The sequence below is a fragment of the Molothrus ater genome, chromosome Z (genome assembly GCF_012460135.2).
Source record: "Molothrus ater isolate BHLD 08-10-18 breed brown headed cowbird chromosome Z, BPBGC_Mater_1.1, whole genome shotgun sequence".
Classification (NCBI taxonomy): domain Eukaryota; kingdom Metazoa; phylum Chordata; class Aves; order Passeriformes; family Icteridae; genus Molothrus; species Molothrus ater.
Genome location: NC_050511.2, coordinates 13,762,878 through 13,785,540, shown reverse-complemented (window position 1 = coordinate 13,785,540; position 22,663 = coordinate 13,762,878). Strand labels below are relative to the sequence as shown.

Sequence of the window (22,663 nt, the reverse complement as noted above, 5' to 3'; positions counted from 1 at the left end):
GTGGTATATATCCTGGAGCTGCTGTCTGTGAGGATCTAGAGCTGGTAATTTACTGCTGTCTGTTTTCTTCTCTGCTGTCAGCAGTACAGCATGGAGGAAGATGTCAAATGCGTGCAATGGGAAGGGGCCGTTGGAGAAAACAGGGAGCAGGTGCAGAGAAGTGTGAGAGGAGATTAAGCCTGAGGCAACTACAAGTGGAGGTGATAATTGAGGAGATTTAGAGCAGAGAAAACAAATGTGAATTGAGTATATTCTAGCGGGGGCTCCTGATTTAGGAGGATCTGTAGCCACATGACGAAAAACCTGAAGACAAATGTAGGAGATTTATGTCAGTTTTGCTTTCCTAATCATCAGATACAACATACTGGCAACAGATCTCACTGTTTTTCTCTGTGGTGTTTACAGAGGATAACAGTCTACTAGAAAGAAGGAAAACATAAAGGTACATAAGATCTTCAACAGCATGAAACAGACAAATAAACAACTCCTGTGTGCTATTTCTGTATGGCACAGAGAAGGGAGCACACAGTGAATTTACAATAGGTAATAAGAAATCTTTTACATAATAGTCAAATTTAAGAAATGCATCATTAGAGTCTCTTGGGTTTCAAGAGAACAATTAGTTCCTGGCTCATCAGAAGCTATGAGGAAGGTGATGTATGTCCAGCCTCTGACTGAGGACATCCTGCAGTTGGCACATTGCTGGCAGCTGGGAGAATATAACCAGAAGTACCACACTGCCTTTTAAGATCCTGTTGCTAAGAAGAAGGGCTATTTGGCTAAGCAGACCTTCAGTGTGGACCTTCAGTGAGACCCAGACCAGGCTCACTGTGTGAAAGATTCTCTGACAAATATGAACTTTACAGGTTTTTACTGTTCCCTGCCCTTCAGTAAGGTTATGAAAACATCTGTTTGAAGTCTAATATGACCTTAATGTGGTAATTGTTGATCAAGATGTGCCTTTATAAGGCTATTTGGTAGTTGCTTGATTTTAAAGTTATAAAAGTCTCTTTTGCAGTATGGATATTGACTGGCTGTCATTCCATTACTGTAGGATTTTGACAGTAGAATTTTCACGGTCTATCTGATCTTACAAAAGGAAAGAATTCAACTCAGAAGATCTTCTGTTTCCTCTCCCTGCTTGCAGAACTCAGTAGTAACCTGCTTTGCTTTTTTCTGTAGTTAAGAAAGTTTGTATGGTGTGTTCTTAATTTCGAGTGGACTGTCTTCAGAGTATATTTCACAGTTTTAAAATATCAAAGCTATTTGTGAAATTCAGTCTAAACAATTAATATTAACTTTTTCCCCTATTTTTTGTCATTAACCATCATGAATGGTTGGTTGATCACAGTTTTCTGTGATCTTGAATGCAGACACATAAAATTTATTCTTACAGCCCTTATTCTGTATTTTAAGTTTTTTTTAAGATTTTATAAATGTTACAATGAATTTTTGACATCCTGACTCTTCCAGTAGTGAACTGATGACGTGTACTGATGAGTTTGTCTTGAGCATCTAAGTGGCTAAATTTTCTTTCATTCCTCTTGTTATTTTGGACATTTAACCAATTGTAATGTTTTATTTTACTAATGTTCTGCTAGGAATGATTATTATTTCAGTTTGAAGAACTGAAATGAACTAAGATAATTAGGGTAGTGATAGAGAGACTTAATAAAGTTAGTATAAAAATAAGCTACTTAAAAATGCATAGGTTTGTTAGTCTGTGATTCTCTCCCCATCTCTTTTTTTCTTTCATACGCACATGTTTTTTGATTTTTTTTCTGTAATAAGGAATGAAATTGCAGTTTTTGGTTAAAGCTTAGCTTTAGGAAAACTGAGATTTAAAACCAAACCAGCTGAAAATATTTAACGTATCATAAAGTACATAATTAGGCTGCAGAAATAGATAAAAGGCTTTTTTTATTTTTGAGTGTTTTGGCATAAATAGTTTGTCATTATTGTTTCCTTATCAACTTTTGGTAAAGAACCATAGTTTTTATTTTTCTTACTTTATTTACTTTTCTTACTTCCATATCTATCAAGGTTCCCTTTTTCTCTCTGTAAGCCTTCAGAAATTCTGGAATAAAACTAGAAGAATAGCTGAATTTCTGTAAGGAAAAGGAATTAAAATTGCTTTACAAGGGAAAAGTAGATGTAAATTACAGAAGGAAGTGATATTGTGAAGCAAAGAACCACTGCCTCTGTGAATGCTGATACAAAAAGGAATGGCAGAAGGCTCTTGTGAATCATAGTGGAAAACAGCTTTTATGTTCTGGGTGTACTTACAGATAAACCAGTGTTTAGGAAGGGCTGAATTCATTCATCCTCCTTCCACTGTCAGCAATCAGAGAAGATTTGCAAGAACGCTAACCCCAGGAAGAAATCTCCAATACTGTGAAACTCTTGAGGCAATGAAAGGATTTTTGAATCAGGCATCAGAGCCGTCCCAGAAGAGGGAAGTCAGACCTCATGGTCTCTCGTAGTTATTTTTTACAAAATGTTTACAAAGATGTAAACATTTTCTGTCTTTTTGTTCATTGATGAAATGAAGATTTAAGATGAACACATGTAATCAAGGCTATCTAAAAGGTACCAGAGGATTTTGATTTTCTAAATACAAAGAGTACAAGAGGTGGTCTGCCCTGATTAGTTCCCTCTCTGTGCTTTGCCAGAGTTAGTGTCTCTCGGGTGGGGTGACACATAATGATTTTTGATGTTTACAAAGATTCTTCTGTATGTTACAAAATAAAGCCTGAGGCACAGTGAGTACAGAGAAGAAAGAACAGAAGCATAGGTATGATGAGAGCAGAGCAGGAGGAAAACTCACATGCATCCTTTGAATTATTAATATGGATATGCTCCTGCCTTTCTCTTTGAGGCTTCATCTACAGAGCCAACTCATAAAGAAATATGAAACCTGAAAGGGAAGTGAATATGCCCAGTGATGGTCCTATTGAATTTGCAGTATCATTCTTCTCTAGGAAGATACTGGGGCAATGCCTTGCAGTGGCCAAAGGCACTAGGGTGCTGATTCCCATAGCCATCAGATATCCTGGTGTCACTTCAGCTGGCTCAGCTTCATCTCTGGCAGTGCTGATGGCAGGCAGCCCATGTATGGTGCCTCATCATTCAGTTCCCTGGGAGAGAGAGCTGGAGCACTCAGATGGCGTTTGTACTTCCTCTGCTTGAATTCTCCCTTTTCTGTGTAGCGTGCTGATTATTTCACTTGCAGAACTGGAAGACCATTCATTTTTCATATATCACATGCAAATTCTTAATCCCTTTTCAAAATTCCTCTTTACTGCTGTGGAGGTATTTGAACATATTTAATTTTAGTTACATTTGATGCTTATTCCACATAGTGGTAGAACATGGAAAGGTGTTCCAGTTGTCAGGGATCCTTAGGCTTATCTGAAATCCCTAGGACAAAATACAGTTTGCAGTGTTGTGTTCATTTAGGATAATGTTTGGAAATATTAGAGGAAAAGCTATCAGGCTGACTGCTGTGTCCCAAGAGACAAAATACAAACCAATTAGCAGAATGGTGTGACTGAAACAAAATCCAACAATTTATTGTTGGATGAATAATTTATTCGGTGTATTCTATGGGGGGAGAAACTCAGTGTGTAAAGTTTCCTGACAGTATAATTCTGTTTGAGTTAGTTGAATTGTGCCAAGATTTTGGTTTTTTAATCTCAGCTGCTGCAGCAAATAAATGTAGTTATTCTGTGAGAAGGTTCAAATCAGGAGCAATTAGTATTCCCTAGGCCTAGTTTTCCATCTGATAAGTGAAGATAAATTTAATTAGAAAGAGTGAATGTGGGAATTCTGCTGGTAGCAGATCATCTGCTTGCCTATTGCTTCATTGGAAAGTCTTGTCTCCTGCTTCTCCTCTCTTTTGAGGATGTTCTGACAGTAGTCACTACACTAAAAGTGCAGTGTGCTTCAGCTGTGTGCTTCAGGATTTTTTAATTTTACCCGGTGTTTGACTTGGTCTCCATATTAATCTTAAAATGAATGTATAAAATTGGAAACTTCAAGTGAGATGGATGAAACTTTAGCATTTTTTAATATGAAAAATCAGAATTTTCAAGATCCTGATTTGATTGGCTCTCCTTATCTTGTGGGTAAGGGCTTTCTGGATGTGGGCTCTGTTCTCCTTGAGCACTGAGGCTGGTGTTGCTGTAGCTGTTGTTGCCTTTTGCTTAGGATGTTTGCCTTGCAGATTTCACAGCACATCCTTTCTATCTCTTTAACTAGGGGGTTTTTTTGGGATCATCTGAACCTGATTTTGTGATCGTTAGTTATTAATTTTTCTTTTCCCTCTCCTGCTTTTAGGGTGGATTGTTTGGTTTCTTTGTTTGTTTATTGTCACATTTCAAGGCACCGTAGGAAGGTAATTTTCTATCAGATGTGCTATAGATTTTAATATTGATCATATTGTCCAGTAGGTTGTCAAACTGAGTTTTAAATTCTTTAATGTTGTTTCACTGGTGACAGCTGTTCAGAGATTTATCCTTACCATACCCCAGGTCTTGTTTTGGAGTTATTAAGCTTTGGGCATTGCTAAGAGTTTAATGAATCCCTGGTGATACAGCAGTTTGGAAATTGTCTTTTGATCTTTGGGTACGTTGTTATGTCCTTTGTAGTAGATGGTTGTATGTTATCTTTGACTATTGCGCTAACATTTCGTGTTTTCTCTGTGGCTGGATGCAACTGCAAACAACACTAACATTAGGGTCTGTTTTGTGGCAGAGTGAGATGTGCTCTGTGTACCTCAGACTTGTTAAGGGAAAGCACCAGCCATGGCTGAGAGTCTTTGCTGCAGGTATCTGTCCGTAGCAGGGTCTCTAACTAGATCACCCCCAATTCAGGCCTAGAAGGAAGGAAACCCCTATTGTCTGGGCTCCTCCTGATAGGTGACATTTCAAATCTACTACAGGTGGATGAGTGTCATTTTGTGCTGAATCTCTGTTTCACTAACTATAAGGACTTCTAGATCTTCATCTTTTGTCTTCTTTCTTGCAACCCATTATTACAGTTCAAATGCTTTCTATTTTAGTTTTGAGTACACTATGGAAAACTTTTGTTTCAGCTTCAGTGTTTGTATCCTCTAAATTAATACTTCTGCTTTATATTTTTATATTTTGTTAGCAGCATATTGTTCTTCTCTGTTTGGGCAGAAATTTTTGGTAGTTACAAACAACTCTGATGTAACTGATATACACAGTATTATTTCTTCAAGTTGGCCATACAAATGGGCCTGTAAAATTATAAATTACTTTCAACTTTTTATAAAGAAATATACTTTGAAAGAAGAGAGCAGATAAGCATCTAAGTTAACATGTTCTAAAGACTATATATTTTGTCATATTCATTAGTTTTATTGACATCATTTGCTGTAAATTTTATGTTTCATTTCAAAACTTCATTGGTATTAAAACCTCTCATTGAACATGTTTTTCTAAATATTTTCCCTTTTCTTTTTTACTCTGTAGGTAGAAGAAATTGTTGATATAGGAGCATTTGCCCCAGAAGACATTCATGTTCCCAAAATCTATGTTGATCGTCTGTTACAAGGAGAGAAGTTTGAGAAGAGAATTGAAGTAAGTAGCTGAGCTTCTCAGTCACAACATATTTCAGCTTGGGGTGTATTTAAAATTTGTATGGTGTTTAGTCTAGCCACCAAGTCTTAGCACTGAGAAAATAGTGTGAGAAAGACCCATAAAGTTTTGCTAAAAACTGGAGCTTAGATAGTACTTATGTAATTAAGTTGGGGCCTGAGGATTGAGCCTTCTTTCTTACACTGCAGACTCTCTGGTTCAGGTCCTGAATAATTTAGGGCAACTGCCTGTAGCCCTGGATGACTTTACTGCAGTTGAAAATCTAGTGGAAAATGCTAGTAAATTCTCCTTCCCTCTCAGTTCATCTGCTGTAGATATGACAAGGGGAACACTTAGACAAGGATCTGACTTTCTTTTCCACTGGACAGCTTTTGATGTGGGCATGTAGGGCCAGCCTCAGTCCCTTTTGTGCTGTACATTGAATTACGATATGTTGCAAAGGTCCTGCAAACCTTTGTTCCTTTTCTTTTTATCAGGGACTTTTCTAACTGGTGGCCTTTCTGGTCTGAATAAAAAATGTCAATAGCTATTAAAATTGCTGCAATAGTACTCCACCACTGAAAACACCCAATAAAATTATGATTATGTAATTGTTCTTTGTTGTTTCTATGACTTTGCCACACTCAGGCTATGTCCCTATATTCATTTTGGTGATGTAACAATGCTTTTAATGTGCAGTTGAAAATTCTGTATTTCTTCTGTGTCTCTGTAGTCTGGAGGTGGGAATTGTTTGTTAGATAAGCTGGTAGAAGGGAAGATATATGACACAAGGAGAAAAAATCTGTGAGAAAAAAAGTGCAGAAAGGAATTTTAATAATTAAACTTCTGTTATTAAAATCAAAGCACGAGTCCTAGGAAGTAGTACAAGGCCTTTTCTCTGAGCATTCTCTTTTGTGAATGCTAAGGTTAAGAAGCTCTTTTTTTAATGCCGTCTGTTCATTCTGCAAAAGCATCTTGCATGGTGTTGAGTAATTGACTGCAAACAGATGTGTCAAACCTTTTTTTTTCCCTCTGGTTGTGTTGGGTCAGATTGCAATTAATGGCCTTTTTTCTTCTTCTGAATGGCTGCATTATCTCCCAGAAAAGCTTTTTACCTTTTATGACAGAAATAATTTTTCATTTATTAAACATTGCTTCTGCTGCATCTTGGCTGCATAAGTGAATATCTATTTAGTCAATACCTACTGAATACCTGGTGAATACCTACCTAGTCATCTGCCCCCTTCCCTATAGGCTTCAGGAAAAAAAGGGGGCAGGGGTGAGGGAGAAAGCTATTATAAACTGCCAAGCAAAATTGTAACAGAGATTAATTTTGATTATGCAATTTTGTAATTCTGGCAGTGGCAACTCTTGCTGGGTATAGAAAGGAAATGGCAGATTTATTTACTCTTCTGTTAAATTTTATAAATCAACTGGCTGTATGCAGAAAAGCAGTGGGTATGGTAAGTGGTGAGGGAAGATGAAGAATATAAGAAATAAAGAAACAAAGAGAAGCTAGTCTGTCATAATTCTTACTGGCTTTAAATAGCAGTTCCTGCCTAATATGGCTTAGAAGTGGTTTCTCTAGCACCAGCTGTAATTTCTATCCAGCCTTCTCTTTGCTGTATAGAAACCCTCTGTAAGTGTTCCTACTTTATCAATCCACAAGCTAAGCAATTCTAGGGAAAATAGCCAAGGCATAAAAAGGAAGGTGATGGGAAATTCAAAAGGATTTATATTGACTGTTTCTGACTGCCTAAGGAGAAAGTGACTCTGCAAAAATTCTTTTGTGGTGATGAAAAGTAACAGGATAATTTTTTCTGATGTGTTAATTGTAGCCTGAAGTAGGAGAAGATAGGAAGACATATGGGGGTGCAGGACATGATGTTTTCCAGATGAATTTTCCATGCATAGGAGAGATGTGCAAAGAACATAATTTATGTAGACAATAATTTAAAAGAAAGATGTTACGAACTTCTTAAATGTCATGGCATTTTCACCTGCAGGTGATTTACAAAACATGAACTTAAGATGAGAAAATACTAGGAAACAAATTCATGGGGTGTGCAAGATTATAGAGTGTTATGTTTGAAAATTTTGATTCTTAGCTCCCCAGTATCTTTAGATGAATGGCATTTGTCTGTTTCATCCTTATAAATCTAGAACAGCTCATTGAATTGAACGAATGCAGAAAGAGAGCAGTATTTGTATTTTTGGCTGACATTTTACAAATCTATTTAAGTATCTCTGGGGTAATGAATCTGAGACTTGCTAGTATTTGCACTAGTGTTTGGTGCCTTCTTCGCCACTTCTCTATGTATCAGGCTTGGCAATACAGACAAAGAAATAATATTTTGCTCTAAGGGTGTCGCTGGCAATATTTGATGACTCCATTGGCTTAGCTAAGCTTGAATGCATAAAATAAAAGGTCAGGTTTTTTGTAGAAGATGAATAAATAACTTTATTCTTAGATCAAGTATCTCAGTGCAATCACAAATCAAGCTTTTGTGTCTTGAGAAGCAAGAATCTGGATTCTAATCTTTACTTATGATTACTTCTTATTTTGCAGCGCTTATCAATCCGAAAGCCTGAAGACTCAACAGCCAAACAAAAAAAAGGAGACAATGTAAGGGAGAGGATCATCAAACGGGCTGCATTAGAGTTTGAGGATGGCATGTATGGTATCCTTCAGATGTGCTATAGGTTGAAGTGATTGCTAAATAGAATAAGAAACCCATCTGGTTTGTTTAGAACAGGTTGATTAACGTGCTCATTGTCTTTACCGGACTCTGAGGTGCTCTCATTTTATTAATACCCAATTGAAGTAGAAGTTGCACATTGATATTTTTATCATATATAGGATTTGACAGAATGCAATTAGACAGTCCAAATGGCAAAATAATTCATCACAAATATGAGGTATTTAAGTAAAAACAAAAGTGCTTGTGAGTGGAACAGTTCTAATCTACTCATAGTATAGTAATAATTTTTTAAAAATTTACTAGTTTGCAATAAGTGTTTCTGCCTTAACCACCTTTTTTCAGCTAATCTGGGTATTGGAATCCCACTGTTGGCCAGTAATTTCATCAGTCCAGACATAACTGTTCACTTACAGAGTGAAAATGGAGTCCTGGGTTTGGTAAGAATATATCTTGATCAGTTATTGTAGTGTTTTTATTTTTCTGTGGCTGGGTTTTATTTCCTGTGTGCCTCCAACTTGATTATGATATTGCTAAAAATATATATACTATATTATGTCATCATATAATTCTCACTCTCCTGCAGAGAAGTTTTCTAGGAAATGCTCATTTTATGTTTATGGTGCTACTTTGCTAAGGATGTCCTTAAGTTTCTGGACTCAAACGATCAGGAATTTGCAAGACTAAGCATTATAAACCTTAGCAAACATATTTTTAAATAAAGCTTAAAGTGAATATTATTTTTACTGTCATATAACTTTATGAAGTTGCAGTTATGACCTTTTTTTGAAAAATGTCTGTCACTTTGATTAAGAAAAAAAGAAACCCAAATCAAACAAACCTCTCACTTCATGATTGTTTTGTTATGCTAACATCCTTGAACAATAAGTCCAAAGGACCTGATATGTTACTCGATATAAACTGTGGCTTGTAATGTCAGGATGTTTTTCTGGTAAAAAATAGAATTCTGATTTAATAAGATTAAAAAATACATGTCTACCCTGATCTGGTTTTGGTAATAAGCATTGGAAATAATATGGCAATTATTGTATTTTAGAGATATTTTATTCTAAAGCTTAACATACATCTGTATTGTTGTCAGGGTCCCTATCCACTTGAAAATGAAGTAGATCCAGATCTGATTAATGCAGGTAAATACTTCAATTAAATTTAATTAATGGAAAAAGAATAACCATGTTAATTTAAAATTTTTCTTTTGATACAGTATTTGAATCTAGAGACCTGTTTTATTTGATAATAAATATTAATGCATTTGTCTTGTTTTAAGTGATAGTCTTCTTCTTTGGGGAGAGTCTGTCTTCCAGGCCCATCAGTAAATGGTTAAATCATCCTTTTCAGAAGTGAGACTGTTTTGAGCAGCCTGTAAGGGAATATGGGTTTATTTTCCTGCTGCTTTTCCTTGAGTCTTCTAGAAAATGGTTTTCAATGATTTATGTTTGGGACATGTTTTAAAACATCCTGTGTATAATGGCTTGGTTTATTCCCAGCCAGGAATATAAGTCATTTGCATTCAGAGAGGGAGTGGTAGCCAAGGCAGGGGGAAAGAGCTGCCCAGCTGGCATCTGGCACACCAAGGGCACTGCTGTGGGCAGCTGCTTTTGCCACTTTTAGCAGGGAATGGCAATTCTCACATACTGTTGTTGCCCAGCTGCTTTAGGGCATTTCACCTCAGAAGATGCTATTCAATATAAAAATGTAAGTTTCTTATAATTTAGTGCACCCATCTGATTTCTATTTTATTCATGGAAAAGTTGTGCCTGTGTACATTTTCTGTCTCCATGTAAAGATACACTTAAATATTGCATTGTGACAAATAGAAATAGGCCTTGTGACTTTGTCATTGATATTAATGGTATTGGTTGTAGATCTGACATTTTAGACTTGTTTTTTCATATGGAAAAGATACACATTTCATTTTTTTTATTCAAATATACACATGCATACATACAAATACATGTATGTGTGTCTACATATGTATTTATACAGAGAGTACTTTTCTCAATGGCTGTTAGCAAGTACAATTAAACTCTGAAAAGTCAAAGGAGATAAAGCACTGACATAAAATAATTTTAATTTCATATCAGTCCAGCAGTTGTTCACTGACTTGAAACATTTGCTGCTTGGCTCAGCTAAATGATGCTTATCATAGCACTAGGTAATTGCCTCTGTTACTGTATTTTAAATGTGGAGTTATCTGAGGCCATTTTCTGGTTTGAAATAAAAAATTATTTAAGAAATTGAGTCCGGCATTTCACCAGTATATATGTAATTGTTTCAAGAACTGCATGAAGGAATATGTCAGAGGATTCACTGGAAGAAAAAAAATATTTAGAAGAAAAAAATACTATGAGTGAAATTATATGTATGCATATTAGAACTTAAGTTTTAATATGGGTGCATATGAAAAATGAACATATTAACAGAGCGACAGTGAAAAAATATCCAAGAACTTAATAAATTCTCTGAAAAAAATTTTGCGTTAACATGGAAATTGAGATGGTCTTGAATTGTTATTTGTAGTTGATAAATATTTTTTAAGATTCAATCTGGAAGACATGAAGCTAACATAACAGGTCAGAATGCAACAAGAAAATTAGATTATTGTACTATTGTTAATTTGATGTTAAGCAGCTTCACATGTCCCTCTGAAGCTGCAGTAAACAGGACATGGGATAGACAAACATCAGACCTACCACCAATATAATTATTTCTATAATTGCTGAAACATTCACATGGTTGGATTAGGACCGTTCTAGGTGCTTTCCAATCAAATATGTAAAACCATGTGAAGAAAACAGAAGCTGAATTGCATAGAAATAGAAATTAATCTTGTTCTTATTCATTAGCTGGAATGATCCCTCAGCCCCAAAGTCCAGGTCAAAGTTTTTAAAACATATTCCTGTTTTGGGCTTTTGCCAGATTTCTCTATGCAAATGTAATTGTGATGCTCTGAAATATGTGTGGGTTTTTCTGTTTGTTTCATTTTTTTAATGTCTCACATGAAGGATATCTTGACTGCAACTGAAAGGTAGACTACTGTATTACAGCAGAAATATTTTAAAGTACTGACCTCCTGAGAGCATTTTAAGAAGTGGGTAATGTGGTGCTCTTTTTACATTATTCTGTGGTTCTAAGCCTGTGTGTCTTTCTTCTCATCATTACCTTGTCACCTTATCCTGGGCTTCTCTCTCCATGTCGCTGCCTGGAAACCCTATTTTCTCTCTCACTGCTTTGGGTGGCTGTCCTGTAGGGAAAGATAATTCAGGCTGTCTCAGCAGGTCTGAGTGTTAGCATGGTGAATTCTTGAGAAGTGTGCATGACCACTTGTATGACCTTAATTCTATACTATTCCATTTAATTTCCATACAAATGGCATAAAATATGCCTCAGATGAGTTCAGTAATTAAAGCACATATCTTAGATCTCTAATTAAAGTTTTATGCACAGTTTCTTTCCCTTTTCCCATTCTCTTAGTTAATCTCATTGTCTTTTTTCCTCTGTTTTCTGGAAACTGTTTAATGATGCATCATTCCCCTTCCCCTTTGGTGTTACAGTATGTCACATCTTGCTAAAATATTTTGGTTTTTTTTTTTTTTTCCTCTCTCAAGTTTACCATGCTTCTTTTATAATTTCATTTTCATCTGTGTTTCTTCTGACTTATCAGAGGCACCCTCTGTAAATGTTTGTTGCTTAGACTGATTCAAAGAGCAGGCAGAAGAGGAAGAGAAGGGCTCTGAACAGAGTCAAAATAAAGACACTTCCAGGTGTGCTCCATTGCTTGCATCAAGCATTGTTCAGAGCAAAGTACAGAACACAGAAGCACATTTTCTTGTGCCCTTTAAAAAAAGCAAGAATTGACTAGACCTGTCATTTATTTTTTTGTATTTTTCATCATTAGTATTATAAACAGTTCAATCTGATCTGCTTGCTTTTCTTTGCAGCCTCTCTGTGTCCTGAAGGCTTTATCTTCCTCTGTTTCAAAAGACAGTTACTTCTCACTTTTTCTGTAAATGGAGCAGAAAGCTAAAGTCCATAGATATTTCCTACATTCTGGTGTTCCTGGTGCTTGCCTGGAACTGCTGGTGGTCAAACAGCAGGCAAGCCTATCATTAGAAACTCTAACAAACTGCTTCACAATTCAATAGGATTGATTAGGTTTACATGGGATGTTGTAAGTGTAACCAGGCTGTAGCTGTACTGAATCCAAAGGAATTTTATGAAAACCTCTTATTTCTTGGTAAATAGCTGTGACTTCATTTGTAAAAGAAACAAAATGCATACTGTATCTTGTTTCTTTTACAGGTAAGGAGACAGTCACTGTTCTTCCAGGTTCTTCCTATTTCTCTAGCGATGAATCATTTGCAATGATAAGAGGGTATGTAACAACACAAACTCTGATCTTTTTGAAACAGGAAAAGAATAAACTGCATCAGTGGCAGAACTCACAAGTATTTCTTCCAAATGTGGTTAGCATTTAACAACCTGTAAAATTATCATGGACTTAATCAGTTATGGTTTACAGAGGGTTAAATCTAGCTATTGGAAATAAAAAAACACTGCACTAATAGATACCATGGTGATGTTTGTGCCTACCACCACCTGGCCATCTATAAACACATTTGTAATGACATTTTAACTACTATTTTTTGGTCATTTCCAAGTATCTAATCTGTACTTGCACTCAGTGTATTTTCTTTGCTCAGCTTGCAATTGTGATCCTCATTCCACCTCCTTAATGGAAATTCAACATCTGCACCTGTTTTTTGTTTGTTTTTTGGAAAGGAGTTTGGATGCAAACAAACACTAAATCCTAATGGCTCTGAAAAGATAATGGGTGCATGTAAATATGTTAAGGAGTGCACTAAAAAGTACGAATTCAGAGATGATTGACTGCACATGCAATTAACCAAACCAGACAAAAGTAGGAACGTTTCTGAGGCTCGCTAGGCATAAAGAGAGACATTTGCATCAGTGATACATCTAGGGGGAAAAAAAAACCCAACTACATGTGTTACAAACAGTTGCTACATTTGTCAAATGCCACCATTTTAAAATTTATGTAATGAGCATGAACAAAAGCTTGTTAAGATTTGTGGGCTGTTACTTGAACATGATATGCTAATTGCACACTTTCTGTTACCAGAGGCCATGTTGATTTGACGATGCTTGGAGCTATGCAGGTGTCTAAGTACGGTGACCTGGCCAACTGGATGATTCCTGTAAGTAGGTTTTTGAACTACTGGCAGTGTACTGTGTTTAGTATAACATAAATGTAGCTGAGGACCAGGCAAAGGAAAACAGGGCAGAAGTAGAATGGGAGTTGTGAAGCTAAAAGTAGTAAAATAGAGGATATGTGTATTTTTCATGCATACTGCTGGCACCAAGCAATCCATTATCAGAAGTCAGCCTTCTAAAATTATTCTTGTGCATTGTGAAAAGCAAAATGTTATTTATGCAAGTCTTTTTTCTGCCTTTTATGTCCATGCCTTTCAAATGTCTCTTTTTTTGGCTGAGGAGTGATGCCTTCTCTTGACAGTGGCGACTCTTGTATGGTTGTTCCTGGAGCAGTAAGTTGGAGGAAAGTGTAAACCAGGATGTAGTTCATTATAAAATTATAAAAAGAGCCTGCATTATTTTTCTGTATTTCTGTCAAAAGATTGTAGCATTGCCCTTTCAAATACATTAAGGAAAAAGCAATAGTACTGTATTTAGCCAAACAGACCTGCAGGTTTCAATGATAGAAATATAAGCTAATTCCAGCATTATTTAAGCAGTGGATAACATTAAGCCATTCTTTGAACTTTATGTTCTAGCATTAAACATTAGTGACTTTCATACTGTTGACAAGTTTGATATTTTCAATGGCTTTCAATATGGTACTTTCAGATATGGTATGTATCAGAGATGTCTAGAAGCAAACTTCCCTATTAGCCTTGTTTAAAGTAATGAAACATATTTCTATCTGCCTGAGCAGTGTTTAGGGCCTTGGGAAACTGAAAGATGATTAAAGGGGGACAAAAACCCAAATGAATGTCCTTGTCTTTTGGAGAAGCATTAGTTGAACCCAGAAGTCTGTGAGCAGACCTTTGAGCATGGAAGTCATGAAGCAGTGGCTGAAGCACAAGGTGCTTTTATTGAGAGGGGATGGTCTGACATGAGAGCCATACAAGCAGATGTGGGAGAAAGGGTTATGTGAAGGGCTAATCCAGGTGTCTGTGTGAGTCATTGTGGGGAGTGAGAAGGGTTATGGCTAGGCTGAAATGAGCCTTTCAAGATCTGAACTATCAAAAGATGAAGACAGCATTTTGTACTGACAACAAGGTTCATTTACACATGTATTTCTTGAAACATTGAAGCCAAGATTGATTGTAATCCTTCTCAAAATGGTGCAGATTTACATGTTCTTCCCTCAGTGCTTTATGTTCTCTAAAAGATAGTGATTTTAGTTTTGCATTCATATATATCAAAAAGATTATTTTTTATATCTGGTATTGCTTATCTTACCTATGAAGTTGCCCCTCAGTTCTGTGCAACCCCAAATTTATGAATAACAGGTATGTTTTCAAAACAGGAAAGTATAAAGTGCAGCTTTCAAGACTGTTTGACTTTTTGTTACCTTTGAGATGTACCTTGTTATTACATACTACAGCATACATCAGATGGATCCTCGTGACTTTTGCTGTTGTCATTTTCCTCTCTTACTGATCTTTGGCTGTTTGGAAATTTACTCTGCAGTGAGCTGTATTTACTTGTGAGTAAATATGCCAATGACACTTCATAAATCCACCAGGAGCCTTTCCAAGCAGCAGTAATTTCTCTTTGGTTACTTTTATGGAGATCTGTTGGATGGATGATTCTTAATCTACTTTATTGATGTGTTACTGCTATTCTACAGTACAGATTTTAAAAATGGGATTAAACAGCCCATCGATATACAGGTCTCCCTACTTTTCCTGTAAATAAGATGATATATTATTGTCAGTTAAATTTAATTATGGGCAAGATGTATTCCTTTTTTAGTCACAAGATTTGTGTGTGGATGATACAAAGATTGACTTTGTTGAAAACTCATAGTGTAAGGAAACTTCAAGCTGTATTTTGTTCTAACATTTTTCACTTTTCACTTCGTTTTGGTTAAATACTTCTTATACACTGTAGTTTTGGATTCTTGTATTGATGATATTTGCCATTATTTCAGAGGCAAGTAATAGCTCTGTATGTTTTGAGCAAGTGCCATTATGAAGCAGACCTTTCTGTCCCATAAGAGCTTGATAACACTTGAGGCCTAGTGTGTGCATGTGTGTGTACATGCACTTACTATTAGGAACTGAGCTGAGGAAGTCTCACTGCAGTAATTATAGCCTTTTCTTTGCTCTCATTTGCTGACTTCTAATGGAGAGAAAAATCCCCTGAGTAAAGGAAGAAGAGGGTGTGAATATTTTAAGCACATGCAGTAAACAATGCTGTTTGCTTAGGCAGAAGTTACTTCCTAAATACTGGCATTTATTGGTAATTTTATTCCATTAAGCACTACTACTTAATGGCTTTTTGTCTTCCTCACTTTGGTATTTCTCCAACTTACAAGAGGGTTTCTGAGGAGGGAAAGGAGAAGGAGGCAAATTTCTGTGAATCCCCTGGGAACAGAATAAATCTGTGTGAGAAGCTGGCCAAGAGAGTTTGAAGAGAAACATGGAGGTCATGATCATGGAGTAGGTCAGGCCAGAACAGATAACCCATGGCTGCTGGTTGTTACTGGATGGAGCCACCTTTCATTACACAAGTGCAGGACACTTGTAGCCTATCTGTGTGTCTCAGTTAATATTGGAAATTGCTGCCAGCAGGGCAGCTTCCAGCATTTACTGAGCAGCAGCGTTAGTGGTCTCGTATGTGGTTTTAAAAGCTGTGGGATTGACTGCACATATCCCTGCATGTACTTGCTTCGTTTCTGCTCCTTTCAACTAATGTCTTCTTGAAACCCTAAGAACAGAAGCATTCATGAAACAGTTTCTGCTGCCCTTCTGCAAGGGCCAAGTTTACTACAAAGTACTACAGCTGCAGCTTGCACAGAGTAGTGCTATTTTTTCCCCATCCTTCCTAAGAGATCACAAGTAACTATGATTATTGTTGTGACATGTTATCAGAGGCTGAGAATAGGTCAAAACAAAACACCAGAACTTCTGCCATGTTCCCTTGTGACACCAAGGCTTCTGTCTTTTTAATATGCATTTCTGAACAACCCATATCATTAAACAACCCTAATATGACTACTGATACAGCTGACACACTGTAGCAGCAGAAAAAGTGTTGAAGCAATAGTGGAGGGTCCCTGCAGCTGGAAGTTGATGAATCTGAAAGCACAAAATGGATTAAATGTCCATGACATCATATTTCACTAGGCAGAAACTTTGTGCAGGGGAAAAAGCTAACTATTCAGTAAATCATTAATGTGAACGTAGCACACTCAGCAGGACTACAAGGATGTCATGAGGTTATGTAGGGAGAGTATCAGAAGAGCCAAAGTCCAACTTAGTTTGGCTGCTGCCACAGAAGACAGTAAACAGTGCTTCTATAAATACATTGATAACGAAAGGAGGGCTTAAGGAAGTTGTCCATCCTTCTTTGGAGGCAGGGGGAAACATAGTGACAAAAGACATGAAAAAAGCTGAAGTACCTAATATCTTCTTTGCCTTAGTCTTTTATGGTCAGACCAGTTGTTCCTCAGGTACTGAGCACTCTGAGCTGGAAAACAAAGGACGTGAAGCAGTATAAAGCCTCTACATTTTGGGGGAGCTGGTCACTGACCTGCCACACTACTTGGACTCACACAGTTGTATGGGATCAGATGGGAGCCATCCCAAGGTACTGAGAGAACTGGTGAATGTGCTCACTGAGACTTTCCATCATTTTCCAGCAGTCCTGGTTAACCTGGGAGGTACCAGGTGACTGGAGGTTTGTAGGTGTGATGGCTGTCTACAAAAGGGCCAGAAGGAGAATCTAGGGAATTGCAGGTCTGTCAGCAAAGGTCAGCAACGCTGACCTTCCCTGTCAGTGTTGGGGAAAGTCATGGAATAGATCATCCTGACTGCCATCATGCAGGGCATACAGGACAACCAGGGCATCAGATAGATGGGTTTGGGAAAGGCAGTTCCTGCTTGAGAACCTGATCTTCTTTCATGACAGGGTGTCCAGCTTAGTGAATGGTGGAAAGGCTGTGTATGTTGTCTACCTGGACTTCAGTAAAGCTTTTGACATAATTTCTGACAGCATAATTATGGACAAACTGGCTGCTCAGGGCTTGGATGGAGGGACACTTGGCTGGGTAAAGAACTGTGGGTGGCTGGGCAAAGGGAGTGGTGCTGAAAGGAGTTATGTCCATCTGAGGCTAGCTCAGTGTAGGGGCCAGCCCTGATTAGTATCTTTATTGATGATCTGGATGAGGGCATTGAGTGCACCCTCAGTCAGTTTGCAGGTGACACCAAGCTGAGTGACAGTATTGATCTGCTGGAGGGCAGGAAGGCTCTGCAGAGGGATCTGGACAGGCCGTGTTGATGGACCAAAACCAATTGTGTGAGGATCAACAAGGCCAAGTGCTGGGTCCTGCCCTTGGGTCACAACAACCCCAGGCAGTGCCACAGCGTGGGACAGAGTGGCTGGAAAGCTGCCCAGTTCTGGAAGGACTTTGCGGTGCTGGAGCATGTCCACAAAAGGGCAACAAAACTGGTAAAGGTCTGCAGCACAAGGCTTGTGATGGGTAGCTGAGGGAGCTGGGGGTGTTTAGCCTGGAGAAAAAGAGGCTCAGGGAACATCTTAATGCTCTCTGCAATTCCCTGAAAGGAGGTTGTAGCTAAGTAGGATCAGCCCCTTCTCCCAGCAACTGATAGTACAAGACAAAACAGCCTCAAGGGTTTTCAGGGCAGGTTTAGACTGAATATTAGGAATGCTTTCCTCACCAAAAAGGTTGTCCAGCATTGGACCAGATTCTCCAGGGAAGTGGTGGAGTCAGCATCTCTGGAGGTATTTGGAAAATGTGTAGATATAGCACATGGTACCCACCATCAAAGAGGAATGAGGAGTGGTTAATAGACTGGACTTGTGTAAATTCACAAGGGCAGACAGAATACATCCAAAAGAAGCTGGCCATTTCCTAAGGCAGCAGGCTCAAAGCCTAGCGTCCAGAAATTAACAAGCAGCCTCAGAGATGATACAGGACCTGACATTATTTAGCATCCCTTTTCTCTACAAACAATACAAACCAGGAAAATAAACTTTAGCTTTGTATATTCTTCAACTGGAAAATTAAAAATTAATTTTTAGATTGCTAAGGTAGTGCAGTTAACTAAGGTAGCACTAAGAAAAGAAGAGAGTGATGTAATTTGTGCAGGGGGTGAAGTTTGGATACATAAATCTGTACCATTCTTTGGGGAAAAAAAATCCTTAAATTTTAGATTCAGCAGCCTGAGATCTTAATGCTCTAATTTGGAGTAGCCAAACCTAAATGATTAAAACATTAAGAATTAAATAAAATTACAAAAAAATTCTAAGCTTTATCAAAGATTATCTGAAAAGAAGAAATGAGGAAACCCATTCAAATTCAATAATAAATCCTTTAATGTACAGTCCGTAGAGGTTAGTATAACCTAAGACATTAGGAATATGATTTTATACGTTATTGGTAGCTTTTCTACAGAGCCTCAAAGTACATATTTTGCACAGTTTTGGACACTCAGACCTCATTAGTAAAGATGTTTTTTAATGTAAAGGTAAATTGGCAGAGACCAGCCAGCTCTGTGTCTGCATTAGGGTTTTTTGGTTTTATTTTCCCCTTTAGCTATTTGTAGTGGCAAACCTGGAAATGGATGTCTCCACACCAAGAGTTTTTCTTATACAAAATTATCATTTTTAATGCTGGAAGAAAAAACACCTATGCCTGATTGCGTCCCTGACTGCCTGAGAGTGCTGTAGGTCTTCTCTGAGGAGCCCTACTGCAGCCTGTTCATCACTTTGCTTGGGTAGGAATGTCTTGCATAGGGCATATTTTCATTTTGAATCCTAACACATTGTCTACTTACTCTCCTAGTTCTCCTGTGGCATTGAATGCATTAAACTCAGTGTTTTGTTTCAAGATGTACAGCATTGCAAGTACTTTACCTATTAACTGTGAAATGTGTGAAGGACTAAAAATGGGCTAAAATCTGTATGAATAGAAAGTATGCAGATTAAATATGCTTAATGACTGTTTTCTTTTAGTATTAATACCAAGTTTCTCTCAGTAATGCTATCAAGTTGTCTGATGTCAAAGACATGAGTAGGGCTACATCAGTATTTCAACAGAGGAGAAGGATGGGACTTTCAGTGAGCCAGAGACTTCTTGGAAATCTACTTTTCAATAGGACATTGAAAGGGGTTTAGTATCAAGATGTATTAGGTTTTTGCAGACACACATCTTGAAATTACACCTACAGTAATATACCAGTTTACTGCTTATCTCCCAACAAACATGTGCCTGAAAGCCCTGCAGAGCCTTTGCAACACAAAATTATCACTATTGCAAAAGTCCTGCAGCCAAAGAGGAGAAACAGAGTGTATTGTGTTGGCTCTACTTCTTCCACAGTTTTGATAGCTTTTTCTATCAATTTTCTTCATGCTTATTTCTCTTCAGACTGCATAGAAGGAATGTAGGAGCTCCCTATTGGTATTTTATTCATACTCCTAAATTTTCAGTAGGGGAAGTGGCAGCTCTGCTTTCTGGATAATGAGAGCAGCTGAAGAAATTCTGCCTATCTCAGAAATATAAGTATATGTCAAAGGACTTCTGATCTGTGGGTTAGTGGTGAGAACTGTTACTATGATATTGGGCCATCACTTTCAAGTGAGACTAGTATTATGTTGGCAGTAAAATTTAATTATTGGATGCTATGCTATGTGTTTTGGAAATGGTATGCAAAGGTAAATGGACAGCTTAATTGTCCCATTACTCTGAAATAACATTCATCACTGTAAAGCAAATCCATTTCAATGAAGCATGTCACGGACTGTTTTGCATTGCTCCTGAGATGCAGCTTCTCAGTGTATTCATTTGAATTTTACTCTGTCATTCAAATCTGTTACCAATGGTCATTTCAAGTTAGGTTTAGGGGAGAATAAAGGAATTAAATTTGCCCAACTTTCTTTGCATGTGTTTCATGCAACCCTAATTTTCTGATTATGGAAAATAAAAATAAAATATAAATACAATTAGTGCATGTATTTGTGCATGTTAAATTTTAGGGTAGAGTTATTATTACATTTTGCTAAGAAAAAGAAGTCATTCAAGAACTTATACTCCATTCTTTCAGAAATTAGACTTACTTTTTGATTTTATTTTTCACTGTGTGTTTGTGTATGCACGAGGAGATACCTGGCTAACATTCTTCAAAACCAGGCTATTTCTTGTATGGCAAAACCATACAACTAGGGTTTTTTTAGTATCTTAAAAAAATACATTTACCCTGTTGTGCATGTAGAGTGTGCTTCGTTTTGTTGTATTCTGCCAGTATCAACTTATTGTTGTGTTGTTGCATTACCCACTCTTCTGAATGAAAAATCCTCTTAATGACTTCCCACTGTTTTTTTTTTTCCTCAGAGTAAGATCTAATCTAGCTGTCCTAGTTGACAGTATAATTACAATAATTCTGTAAGAGGGACATATGTAAGGACATAAAATCAGTATAAAATAGAACAAGGAAATATAGTTCAGAATGCTTGAGCTTTATCCATCTTTTTTTTCATACAATCTTCATGCAGTCTTTTTCACTGGAAAAATGGAAAGTGAGATCTGAAGAGTTGTGACTTTCATTTTAGAATCAACTACAAATATACCTGTCCTTTAAATACAGGAACAGGACTGTTACCAAGGGGCAAAGGAGACATCTACATTTTTATGAAGCTAGAGTAGATTTATGCATCTGTATTTCTTTAATATTACCTTCTGATTGTTTTGTGGTTTTTTTCCTAAAACAAAGTTTTGAGCTAATACATGCTTTCCCAAACCAACCAGGTGTAACCCCACAACTGATGAGATCGTTAGGTATGGATCTGACGACCTCCTTTGCTGTGCTGTGCTGTTTGATGCTGACACATCAGTGCTGGCAGACAGTGTCCATGCAGAGAGGGAGACCTGTGTGACTGACGTGTGTTAGCAGTACTGCAGAGAGGGGCAGAGCAGAGATCTTTGAAGGAGCCTTCAGTTTATCCTTTTGACTGCATCATTACCACAGTTGATGGTTGTGATGGCAGTACCATGTAGCCACTACATTACCTTAGCTTTTGCTTTTCTCTGTGAATCTTATACTGTTCCAGTTGCTCTGAATTTTAGTGTCTGTCCCTGGCATGATACAATAATTTCCTTTGACAAGGATGCCTTCCATAGCTTTTTTCCTTTCATATCTGACACCTCATATGTGTCTGTGGACAGGAGAGACAATGCTGGCATCTTTGCTCTCTCCTCCTATGCATCTTGTTCAGTCTTCAGGGGGATGCCTGAAAATTGAGGTTAAATCGGAACCTTGCAGTGTGAACTAGAAGCACTTGTAATCTTCTGTAAGACTTTTTGAAACAGCAGTTTCACTAACTTTGAGCATAGTGTGAGGCATGTGTACTTTTTTATCTAATGGAAGGAAAGAGAAATTTCAGACTGAATGTTATTTGTTAATACAGTATTAGGGCAGCTGGAAACATGGGCAAGGACTGTTAGGAGAGAAGTGGCTTGATTCCTTTCCAAGCAGGGGTACATTTTTACTGTGCTTTGATATTCAATTTTGAATGGAATTATTCAAGATGCATTTACCATGGTATGCATTCAAGATGCATTTAACAAGTTTTCATTGTTTCTTGAACTCATCATTAGCATCTGCTCTGCTGTACTGTTGATGCAATACCTGTTCATCTCAAAAGATCACATTATTTTAACTTAAGCAAACAGTTCAGGTGTATTTTTTCATATAATGTTGGGAGCAGTTATAAAATTCAGTTACAGAAGAAAAGTCCGTCCCCTAGGAATGTAGAGGAAGGTTTTAAGGCACCAGCGTGGATTCAAGACCTTAAGAGTATTAGAAGGCTCCTGAATTTTTCTCTTTTTTTCTCATCCAGCTCTTCTTCAGCCGTTTATCTGCTTGAATTTTCTTATTAATTGTTTCCTGCTTGTTGTAGCACCTTTCTAACTTGTTTGAAATACCATTTAGGCAAAATTTCACATTCTCTTGAAAAATATCTTCATTGTCTGGCCCACATTGGAGTACTCACAAGTTTCCACTGGAATGCCAGGTTGTCTTGGGTGGAATAGGTGACCAAACAAACACGAAG

General features: G+C 37.4%; 1 protein-coding gene across 1 annotated transcript in view; it reads left to right on the top strand.

The window, feature by feature from the left end:
• OXCT1 (3-oxoacid CoA-transferase 1) overlaps positions 1-22,663 on the top strand; it is an 84,666-nt gene that overhangs the window by 39,648 nt on the left and 22,355 nt on the right. Inside the window, exons 8-13 of the mRNA XM_036402566.2 lie at positions 5,499-5,606; positions 8,173-8,284; positions 8,648-8,742; positions 9,405-9,453; positions 12,626-12,698; positions 13,467-13,542. Coding sequence (XP_036258459.1) covers positions 5,499-5,606; positions 8,173-8,284; positions 8,648-8,742; positions 9,405-9,453; positions 12,626-12,698; positions 13,467-13,542 — 513 coding nt within the window. The remainder of the gene's footprint in view (positions 1-5,498; positions 5,607-8,172; positions 8,285-8,647; positions 8,743-9,404; positions 9,454-12,625; positions 12,699-13,466; positions 13,543-22,663) is intronic.